This window comes from Gallinula chloropus (assembly GCF_964237585.1).
Source record: "Gallinula chloropus genome assembly, chromosome: 15".
Lineage (NCBI taxonomy): Eukaryota > Metazoa > Chordata > Aves > Gruiformes > Rallidae > Gallinula > Gallinula chloropus.
The window spans coordinates 9995567-10007158 of NC_140100.1; the positions used below are offsets into that span (position 1 = coordinate 9995567).

The 11592-nt window shown below is 46.3% G+C and overlaps 1 protein-coding gene across 1 annotated transcript; it reads right to left on the reverse strand.

Moving 5' to 3' along the window:
• Positions 1–266: 266 nt before the first annotated feature.
• NPTX2 (neuronal pentraxin 2) lies at positions 267–10141 on the reverse strand (the record flags this gene model as incomplete). The annotated part of the gene is made up of 5 exons (XM_084271096.1): positions 9584–10141; positions 7902–8118; positions 4331–4575; positions 2650–2829; positions 267–494 (listed from the first exon to the last, which is right to left on the reverse strand). The coding sequence occupies exons 1-5, from the start codon at positions 10046–10048 to the stop codon at positions 267–269; spliced, it is 1335 nt and encodes a 444-aa protein (XP_084127222.1). The 5' UTR covers positions 10049–10141.
• Between the last annotated feature and the right edge of the window lie 1451 nt (positions 10142–11592).

Consider the following 11592-nt stretch of genomic DNA (forward strand, 5'->3'; position numbering starts at 1 on the left):
AAACCAAGGGCTGGTGGGGCCAAAGCTGCTCTTGGATCAGGCCATAAGAAAGCAAGGGCTGCTCTAGCCAAGACATGCTCTTGTCTCTGTCAGGCTTAATGCCCCAAACTAGCAGCTATCTTTGCACTGAGGCAGTTTACTCAATTCTTCTTTATTATTCTTTTGAGGAGTTAAGATTGGGAAAGGGCAGAGAGAAAAGTAAGTGCTTTAGATTGCACAGAAGATTGTCCTACTAAAGGGGGCACTTGAATGGGAAACAATTGCAGCTATAAATCTAGCAGACGCTCTTCACATGTCTCCACAGGCCATTTAGTAGCACCTCCAAACACATCAACGTTGTTATCAACCCAGGGTATGATGTTGCCAGGCATGTTGGTAGAGCAGTTAGCAATATTCATGATGTCTTCAGCTTTTAAGACCCTGTCCCATATATTGAACTGGCTCATCTCCCCAACGAAGGCTTGAGTTGCATCAAATCTTCCTCCTACTGTGTCCTTTAGGCACACAAGAGTTAAGATTAGATGAGAGAGTTATTTCAGCATTCTCTTCAAACATGAAGACCCTCCCCCCAGCCACCACTGCTAGAAGGAGGTGCAGTTAGGTCAGAGACAAACAGCTTCAAGTTCCTCGAAAGGCTATTTTGAACAAGATGTTCTAGGAACAGTTAAAAGCTCCAGTTTGAAGCATGTCAGGACAATTCAAAGCAAACAGAAGGACCATATACCATCACAGAAAGGCTATACCAGGTAACTAAACCTGCCCCCAAGCAGCAGAATAGGAAGGCAGCTTTAAATATTGAGGCTAATTTAGGAGCCGTTTTTCAAGGTTGGCCCATGAAAACATTACCAAGGACTGCTTAGATGTGCAAGATTACTCCAAAAGCTTTATGGCTGTAGATTAAGCTGTAACTGCAGCCCTTGACCAATTGCCCACAGGGCCTGTAAGATGCAATGTTCCCTCTAAATACACAAGCTTCTGCTGGTTTTACCAAATGACTCGAACTGCTACTGCATAAGCCTAAAGGTTTTTGCTTCATCTACTACTTGAGGCCAGAGACAGGACAGAGCCAAGCACAGTGGGCAAACACCATGAGAGCCTTGCATAAAAGATGCCAGCCATTACCAGTGAGCTGGAGCACTGGCTAAGCAGAATGTATTGGGATTTGAATTCAGCATTCTGTCACGTGTCATGGATAAGTATCTACTAAAGTCAGTATCAGGACAACACTGGGTTTTCATTGCCTTGCCACTGGGAAGCTGGGAAACCTGGAGAAAGGCTACTTCCTGCAACTTGTTAGAATCAGTGGGGGGGGGGTGGTAGTATATGTATAATCATACAAAGGAGAGGTAGAGAAAAATGTGAAGGTGAGAACCACACAACTCACAGGAATAGCTTAATGAGATGTTAACTAGGAACGGAAGATCCTTTGGCTTAGTTTGTGGTTTGTTTTGCCCCAGTATTCAGAAACAACCTCATGAATGCTTTCTGTTGGCAGTGGTAACATTTAAACTTCACTAGCACTTGCAATAGGAGAGTTATTTACCTGTGTCTTTAATGGAAAAGCAATGTCTGATTTACAGCTCCCCTGACTTCAAACTCAGCTTTAAAGTAGAGATCAAATCCTGAATAAGCAACAGACTCCACAATTCTAGAAGTGTGTTACATACCTGAAAAGCTGCAAAGTTCAGTCTGGAGGGAGTTCTCTGTAGCAGGCCAGAGTATAGAAGATCCTGATACAGCCACAAGCACTCTGGTGCCCATAGTTGTTGGTCCCCTCACCCCCATACACTGCCCTCCCCACTCCCCTTTCCTTGGCCTATTCCAGGGCTCAAGAGCTAACATACTGTTCTTGGGATAAAGAGGAAAAGGGAGGGAAAGGACCAGTAAGCTGCTAAGGGGGGCAGTCAATTTGACTTCAATTAAAAAATGAAACCAAATCAAAGCAGTTATACTTGATTCACTTTCAGCAAGCCCCTTTCTGACTGCTGAAATCCAGTGGCCATATTGCTAGTGAGCAGCAATCCAGCTCACAGGACTTCACTTAAATCACTGATGAAGTTGCACCCTGTTGCATTAAGAGTGGGAACAGGAGTCAGTGCAACATGAGTATCTGAATATTTTAGTGTGAAGCAATGTGTGCTTACAGCCCAGAAAGCCAACCATACTCTGGGCTCAGCAGGTTGAGGGAAGGGATTCTCCTCTCTACTTAGCTCTCCACCTGGAAAATGGAGTGACAACACAAGGGGAATGGCCTTAAGAAGAAGGGGATATTTAGATTAGATACTAGGAAAATAATTCTTCCCTGAGGGTGTTGAGGCTCTGGCACAGGTTTCCCAGAGAAGCTGGGGCTGCCCCTGGATCCCTAGCAGGGTTCCAGGCTGGAAGGGGCTTGGGGCACCCTGGGCTGCTGGGGGTGTCCCTGCCCAGGCTCTGAGGTCCTTTGCAACCCAAGCCATTCTGATTCCATAAAACTAAATACACCAGCGTGTGATTGCACTAAGTATTTGAGCTTTGTTTTAATCTTTCTGATACTGTGTATACAACAGGACCAAGTGTTTAATAGAGACATTCTCAGAGCTGCTGTTTGGGGAGGGGTTTTGTTTGGCTGTTGTTTTTTTTAAACCCCAAAATGCACTGACATTCACTGACCTGTTCCTGACCCAGGATCAAGACACCTCCAGGTTTAATTGGGTGCCAAGGAGCAAGATTCTCCCCAGTGCCAAGCTTTTCTCCATCCTGAAAAGCCTCCCACATTCCATCTCTGGTTGTCCATGTTATACAGATATGATGCCACTTTCCATCACTAATGAACAGAGGGAGCTGGGCAACCTACAAAAAAAAAACCAAAGAACAATGCATGTTGCAAACCAATTCTACCAGTTCAACCACAGCATTTAAAAACTGACTGGATTTATTCCGTTCTCAGAGGCAAAAACTTCAGAGGCAGAAGTTAGTCCACATTTTTCTACTTTGTTGCAGCTCTCCTGTTTTCAGGACTACAGCCACTCTTTTTTATTCTAGGTGTGAGACTTTGTTTTACCTAGAATCTAGTGACACGAGTCCCAGTGCCTAGACTGATCCTGCACATTAATCTGTGGCAATTGTTGTTTAAATCTCAAGTGTTTACTCTTAGCTTTCCATCTGGTGCTCACATTAACTTCTGGGGTTTGGCTGCACCATTTGCAGTGACAAGTCTGACAAATGGGTCTGTCTGCCTCCAAAGTTTGTGGGAACTGCTACACAGGGCTCCAAATAAGGAGTAATTATGCTCCTTTAGGAATCTGCCCTGAAAATTTACTCTAGTCAACACAGACACCAATGTAGTGGGCTGTGGAGCAGCTGTGATGTGGGAGAAAGGGAAGCCTCACAGAACATCAGTAGGACTGACTTAACAAAGCTAAAAAGTTATTGCTAAGACTAAGATGACTCAAGTTTCCTTCTGTTCCATGGACCATTAAAAATAATCAGCTTCTCACTTTTATTGGTTCTGGAGGATGACAGGATTGTTCAAAGTCCTTAAGTCCCTACATGACAGAACAACCCCAGTTGTGCTGTAGATATGTAAACACCCCATCCCTCAGAGAGCAGCAAGTTACTAGGAAACCTAACAGACCACAGAAAACAAGGGATGGTGCCTGAAAGCAAGCTATGCTACAGTGCAGCCTGGCCAGGTTCAGAATCTCCTTTTGCTCATTGATCCAAATCCAGTCACTTAGCTACCATCAGATGTTCAAATGTCATAACTAGCCCAAACTGAAGGTGGAGAGAAAGTGAGGATTTCTACTCTATTTTAATGCCAAGTTTCAACAGGTCTTTATTTCTTCAAGCCTTGTTCTGTAGCTTGTCAGAAATCAGTGGTATGAAGTAGTGAAAGAAGTTTGGTGCTTTTTGCATCTAAATCTCGAAAAATTCTATGTAACCTGATGTTCAGTCACCAAACACAACAAAATCAGGCAGTTACATGCCTTTTGCTCTCAGTCTTCTGCCAAATTAATTTTAATACATCTAAACTTCTCTCTCAGTGTGGCTTCAAATATTGCTTCTGCTTAATAAAAAACCAGATGAAGATGTGCTTGTAAATTCAGAGGACACTCAAAGGTGTGCCTATCCTGACATCATGCTGCTTTGCCTCAACACACAAACTTATGCACCATTTGACTTTTATGAACTCGCAACAACCAGATAGACAACAACAGGCCAGCAGACTCTACCATCTCAGAGGCCCAGAGCTGGCTTCTCTCAGAGAGAATAAGAGTTACTAGAGAGGTACCACAATTTTGGGCCTTATTCTGATCACACAGACAATAAAAATGAGTTAGTCACATCTCACCTTATCATTAATTAGCAGTTCAATTGGATTATTCCCCCATTCTATGAGGACAATTTCATTAGCCTGGCCAGGAACAGCGTAAGAGAATGGAGTGCCAATTCCAGGAGAAGCACTTGACCTCAGCCACAAGCACACAGTGAAAGCATACAGCTCTGGCAGAGTCTTCTTGATCTTCCCATACAAGTAGTTTGTGCGAAGAGGAAGGGAGACTTTGAATTCATCAGGTGACTTAAATGCACTGTTACCTAGGATTGGAGAAAACAACCTTGAACATTACACTGAGCAATGCGTTTGTAATTCACGTTAATAAACCTAATTGATACTAATTGATACAGAGGATCTTTAGGGTTTTAATCACTTTCATGAGGTGCACAACTATATATATATTGAAGCAGCATTACTGAATCATGATCTTGCAGCACAGAAAAATACCACTAGATTTTATACACATCATGCTAATTACTTTGCTTATTTTCCTGCTCATTTAGAGCAAAAGAGTAGATGGCACACAACTAATGAGGGACTGTTAAATATTTTCTTTCTTCATTGCTTAGTTCATGGCCTGCCTATTTCAAACAACTCAAACTGTTTCAAGAGATATTTACTGTTACTAAACATGGATTCTCCAGTATGCTCATTATTAAAGCATCACAGTGCTTCAAACCCAGTGTTTCTTTTCCTACTACTGCTATGCAGGGAGCTAGCAGCAGCATCCCCATTTTACAGACAGCAGGCTGAGAAAAAGGCTGATGCTCTCATTTTGGGTGGCCAATCTGAAATAAGACAAAGCTGACATATTCCAGAAAGCAGAGTTAAATTCAGCAGAACTGATTTCTGTCCCGTGGACAAATCAGGAGGAGAGCAGAACAAAGAAATAAAGCTGAAGTTCAAAATGACCTGAAGAAAAATGCAATATAAAGTTAGGAACTACAAGAACACTAGACATTTAATATAAAAGCAGAAAATATTTAGCTTTTTTGAAAAGACAGGATAAAAGCCACTGAGACATTCCACAGAAACGTTTATGAAAGTGAAAACTCCTAAGGGAAAAACTTTCCCAAGCTGCAATACTCTGGTACCTGTGTAACAGTTTATGTATACTTCTGGTGTAATTGCTTACTTGCAAGTAATTTTTTTAGAATTAAATATTAGAGAGAAATCCTACATTGTGCCACAAAATAAACCCCCCAGCTCTGTAGTACAGCCTCACCCTCAACCTTTTAGCAACTTGTTCTTCTGAGTCCCACTCATTTTCTTTACTCACTCCTGAAAGAAATTCAATCCCCTTGCCAAACTTCACACTCCAATCCAAATGAAGAGCTGTTGTCACAAAAGGTTGCCACAATTCTCATATGTAATTTTAAAAACGTTGGCATTCTCTCAGTTCCCATTCTCAGAAGCAACTGAAGTGTTTTGACGGCATTTTTCACAGAATGAGGGGGTGGAAGAAAAAGCCTGTCTGATGCTTGCATCTGTCTTGAGGAACTTAAGAGACCAAAAACTGAAATAGTCTAGATTTTAAGCAAGAAAACCCAGATTCTTTGGGCTAATGGTTATACCAGCCTAGTGGAGGTTGTTCAAGCTCACATTTTAGAGAGAGAAACACAGTCCATTGAGAGAATTAGTCCCTCTGAGCTTAAGGAAGCAATAATGGATTGGAAAAGAACAAAAAATAATGTATTTTTAAATATTTTTCCAGTTTGTTCAAGTCATAAGAACATCTACAACTCCAAGGGATAACATCCTCCTGCTCTGGGTAATGGGCCCATGTACAATCCCTTTCCTGAGGAAACCAAAAAATTTTCAACCAAGATGAGCAAAAATGTTGTTATTCCCTTTTAGAGATGGAGAAAACACATTTAGCCATAGCAAGGGAGCTGTTCATGTCTCCAGCAAAGCTAGGCATCACATTTAAATCCAGATACTATTAGTTGCAAGATCATTCCACCACCCAATCCTGCTTTTCAATGCATCATCTACTGCTGTCGATGAGACAAGTTACCAGAAGATTTTGGTAATCACAATAGTTGTACCAACTCCAAACTCTTGTGCCCCACTGGAACTAAAGACAGCTGTCACAACTACTCACAAAAGAAACCCAAACTCCATAGTGTCACCTTGTAAGCTTAGGTTTTCCTCCATTTATTTGGTCTTAGGACAAGGAGGAGCTTAAAACACTCTAGCTAAGTTATCAGAAAGGTGCTAAACAATGTGGCATTTAAAATTAAAGCACAATAGAAAACCTGCTTTCAGAAATGGTCAGATGACGTTAAATATTGTGCATATCTACATAATCATCAAGTTCTTCGATCATTATTACTCTCACTTTGATTTGACAGAGGAACCCAAGGCACATACTAGCTAGGCTGCACTAGCAGGGCAAATCATACCACTGAAAGCAGCCTGTGTCTTGGTTCCTGGCCCGAATTCTTCCCTTGCCTGGAGACTTAACACAGTCCTCTCTCCCCACACAAAAAAATAAAGGTGGGAACAGGCTATTTTTGACATAACTAAATGACACATGCTTGCTCTCCCACCACTCCCTTTCTCTTTCTGATGACTTGCTGATATGAGTCACATCTTTCAGAGACAAGGACTAGCAATACTTGACACGTAAGACGTTAACAGGCCACTAATGCTCCAGAACATTAGTTGAAGTCTAGACTTTATCTCAGCTCTTGGGAAATGCTAAGTGACAGAGCCAGCAGAAGATCTCCTCTTCCTCCTTCCTTTTCCCCTTCTTCATGCTTTTTAAATGAAAAAAACCCAGACACAACATTACACAAATGGATCCATTAAGCTGCATTTTAAAATTCATCAGATATGTATGTTTGCACCATTCTGAAAGCGTGTCCATTAAGCTGCTTTTAAGCAGACAACCTATTCACCTTGGAAAAATCATGTGAAGAGTGGGCAGTGATATTTACTGGTACTGTGGCCCCACACAGTCCGCTCTCTGGGAGTGTACAGTCAATACAGAACGATAGCTCTGTTCTTCAGTTCATTTCCATGGACATTTGCAGTTCAAATAAACAGACTCTACTCAGTAATAATTAATCTAAGCATCTGAGTAAGTGACTAGGATTAAGGGAGTGTCCCCCAGTGGCACCATGGGTAATCTACTGAAGGCTATACACTTGGGATAGGACCTGACTCAAGTACCTGCAGTTGCCTGAAAGTCACAGCCAGCAGCAAAAGCAAAGACCACCAGCAGTTGTCCAGAAGCAGCAGGAAATGGCTCTGGTATAAGATGCCATTCATTACATCAAAGGCAGTCATACTAATTAAATTTAGCCTGTATGATTTTCACACCAAAGAAAGGCAAGCTCTACTTAGATGATTACTTGACCACTCACATATGCCAAATTAAGAGACAAGAAGCTGAAGCCATGCAGAGGCCTGTCAACCAGGAAGCCTGTGACAAAAGGAAGAAGTATCTGCACTGTCACCTATTGTTTAGTCCAGCACCTCAACTGTTTTTCCCTCAAGGCCCATATTTTGACTGCTGCACTAGGGGGGAGTAGACAAGATTCATCAGTGTGGGGAAGCGTTTAGATTCTGTGCAGAATACCTTTTTCCAATTCAGACACTCTTTCTAGCAATGCATTCAAGGCTGTCTCTGTCTTTTGCCGATGGGCTGAAGTCTCATTATGAAGCAAAGACTTTTCATCCTCAAGCTCAGCCACTTTGCTCAGGAGTTGGCGTTCCAGGTCTCCCAGCCTCCGCTGAAGCATCTCTCGAAGGTCATTAGGCAGTGCTGCATAGGACACATTGGCTCGGAGTTGGTGCTTTAAGAGAAACAAGAAGGAGGAAAAAAAAAAGTCATTTCTAAAGCAGAAATGGCAAAATGTGGATATGCTCCTGATTCAAAGGGAAGAAAGCAAGATGACCGATTTCTCCAGCAAGTACAAGAGAGGCACTGCTTTTTAGCACCTGTCATGTTCAGTGCTTTTATCAGCACTACAGCAAAACAGGTCCTGAAACAAAAGGGCACTTTTCTTAGAGGCTCCCAGTATTTCACATGAAGGAGTATTCATACATTTAAGTTCGATAAAATCAATGTATGAAGCCAGGTTTGATGTGCCCATGCTAATGGAAGTGCATGTGGCACATCAATCAGTTTTTGCTGGCTTACTGCACGTGACATCGCCAACTTAAGTGAACAGAAAGCACTACTATTTCTTTTTAAGCAATAAACTAAGCTACTTCAGATGCAAGCTTGCCAAATAAATGTTTCCCCAGTTTTGATTTGGAGCGTAAGGAAGTCAGGCACTCTTTAGAATAAGTATTAGCCTGTGAAAATGTTTTTATTTAAACTGCAAAATGTATACCCTCCCCCATACTCTCTCTCAGCTAACACTGCTGTCTGTAAGGATACCAAGAAACCAACAACAGTTCCACCTCCCATATTATTCTGGTGGGCTAACCTTAAAAAAAAAGCCTCAAAAAAAGTTAGCAACAGCAAAAAAAGGATGTTACACTATCAAACTATTCAAAACTGTACTTGAAAAGCAGTTGAGAGTGTTCAGACCTCCCAGAATAACCTTTAGGAAGTTACTGGCCATCCTCACGTCACCATTGCCTGTGTGGAAGGCAGCAGGAGGACATGCACGTAGCTCTCAGGGCACAGAAAGCAAAATACAACACCCAGCACACTCTCCCATGGGAATACTCTTCTAAAATACTTCCAGGAGTGCCACTCAGCCGTGGGCACTGTCCAATGTCTCATGGAAATCACTTACCAATGGGCTTGGACCAAACCCCCTTTCTAGTCACAGGTATAGGAAATCAGGCTGTTTTCAGTCCATGCCAGCTCTACACATCATCTGTTTTCACAACCTGCCCAATGCAACCTCCTCATTCCCCAGGGTCTGCGTGGCTCCATGGGTCTTACTGCCCAAGACACCAGCTCTGTACCTCAAACCCCACCAAGTCACATTCCCAGAGAGATTTATACAGATTAATACAGAAACTAAGCTGGCAAGTGTCAGGAAAACCATCATCTCCCCCCACGCAGTGGGAGGACACGCTCACAGAGGAGCCCTTCAAGTTTTTTACCATCAAAGCGAGCTGATAAATGCCAGGATAACATGACACGCCAACCACGCAACACACGCCTGGGGCTTGGCTGGTTTGGATTTATCTCCACAAAGCTCAGGCAGGCTCGTTGTGCCCGGCCAGCAGCCCGAAGGCACCGCTACACGCTCAGCCTTTCGAGCCCCTGCGCTGGCCCACCCCACGCCCCGGCCCTACCTCCAGGCTCTCCAGCCGGTCCTTCAGGGTCTGCATGGTGCGGCTCAGCTGGTCGATAACCTGCGCCGGGTCCCGCGGCAGGTCGCCCATGGTGTCCTTGCCCTTGCCCAGCTCCTTCTTCCAGGTGCCCGTGGCGGACTTGCCGTCGGCGCTCTCGCAGCGGCTCAGCTTGCCGGTGAGCTCCCGGATGGCATCCCGCTGGCTCCCGATGGTCTCCTTCTGCTGCAGGACGGTCTCCCGCAGCTGCAGCACCGTGGCTTTCAGCTCCTCCTCGGGGGGCAGCGCGCCGCCTTGCATGGGCACCGGGGGCAGCGGGCAGCCCGCGCCGGCGGCGTCCAGCGGCAGCGAGGTGCACACGAAGCGGCTCCCCGGGGGGCTCTCCCGGTCCTCTGCCGCCGCCGCCGCTGCGCTCCCCCGGCCGCCCGCGGCTACGGCGAGCAGGAGCCCGGCGACCACGGGCAACATCCCGGCTGGCGAGCGGGGCGACGGCTCGGCGGGGACGCCGGGGCAGTGGCGGGGGCCGGGCCCGCCGCGCTGACAGGAGGCCGGTGGCGCCGCCGCCCCGTCCCGCCACACTCCTCGCGCCGCTCTCGCGCCCGCCGCCGGCCCGCGGCTTTTATCGGCGAGGCGGTCGCGTGGGGGGGCGCGCGGCTCGTGCCGCGCGCGCTGGTTGGCTGGGGCCGGTGCTGACGCCGCGCGGTCCCGGGGGCCGCGGCCGGACGGGGCCGGTTGGCAGCGCGGGACGCGGCGAGGGGCGGGCGGTGGGCGCCGCGCTCAGCTCCGGACCGGCCGGGGGGCAGCCCCGGAGGTCTCTGGCCCGGCCTGACGCTTCAGGCGGGGGCAGCCGAGGTGGGACCGGCTCGGTTCGGTCCGGTCCTGTAAACCGCACAGCCTCCCTGGGCATCCTGTGCCTCCGGTCCGGCGTCTCCGTCTCGGTCTGCACCCCTCTTCCTCCATCTTACACCTGGCTCCAGCGCGAGGGGCTCCTCGGCCGGCTTCACCCCGGCGTGTCGATGTCTTTCTTGCCCGGGGGTCGCCACCAGGCGCGGTAGCTCGATGGGATCCAGCCTGTGCCGGGCAAAGGGCACCAGTGCTCCCTGCTCGGGCTGACGCTGCCAGGGATGCTGTTGGCCTGGACCACGGAGCTGTCTGAGCTACAAGCTAATGCCGCCGCAAAGCCGCGGTAACGGTCACGGTACAGATCAGAGAGGGGTCTGATTTATGGGGAGAAAGGGGCATTTTCAGAAGGAACTGCAGGAATTCCTGTAGAGTACCCTAAGAGCACTGCTGCACCGTACAGCCAGCGTGGGCTTGGCTGTATTGTTCATGGCATCCAGTGTTTTTAATGCTGATCACAATGACTGTAAGTTTATAACCCCTGACATCAGCAGAACAGTTCTTGCAAACTTCTTATGGGTACACAGTGAAAACTGGTACTTCTGCTGGAAAAGACAGAGAAACAATTTCCTTAGGCATCAGCAGAGGCTGCTCTTAGGACTCTGAAACCTTTGAGTGGAATTTCAGAATTTCAGAGAATTTAGATATGTAAATTAGAGACACTTTACCATAGGGTGAGTAGCTATTACTAAAAAATGTATAACCTGTTTAATACTAATGTCTATAAATAAGGCATAAAGAATGTGTCACTGAAAATATTTTTAGCTTTCGTGAAGTGCTTTATGTTACAGAATGAGCTGGCAAGATTCACTGTCAGTGTGATACACGCTGCTTGAAATCCACTTGGTGAAGTCTGGATGATTTGCCCAACCCCCCCAGCAGTGTCCTGTCCGAAAGCCTTGCTGGCCGAGAGGCTGTTACACCAGCAGAGGCTGTTACACCACAGTGTGAGATGCAGCCCGTGCTGCTGCTTCAAGGGGAGGGAACACAGAGGAGGAGGGATGGAGTTCAGTGAGCGACCAGAAGCTCCGATTTCTGCCTGAACTCCATTTGTCTGGAAAGCAGGTCCCAAGAGTCTGCACTGCTTCCTGGCTGAAAGGAAAAGAAGTACC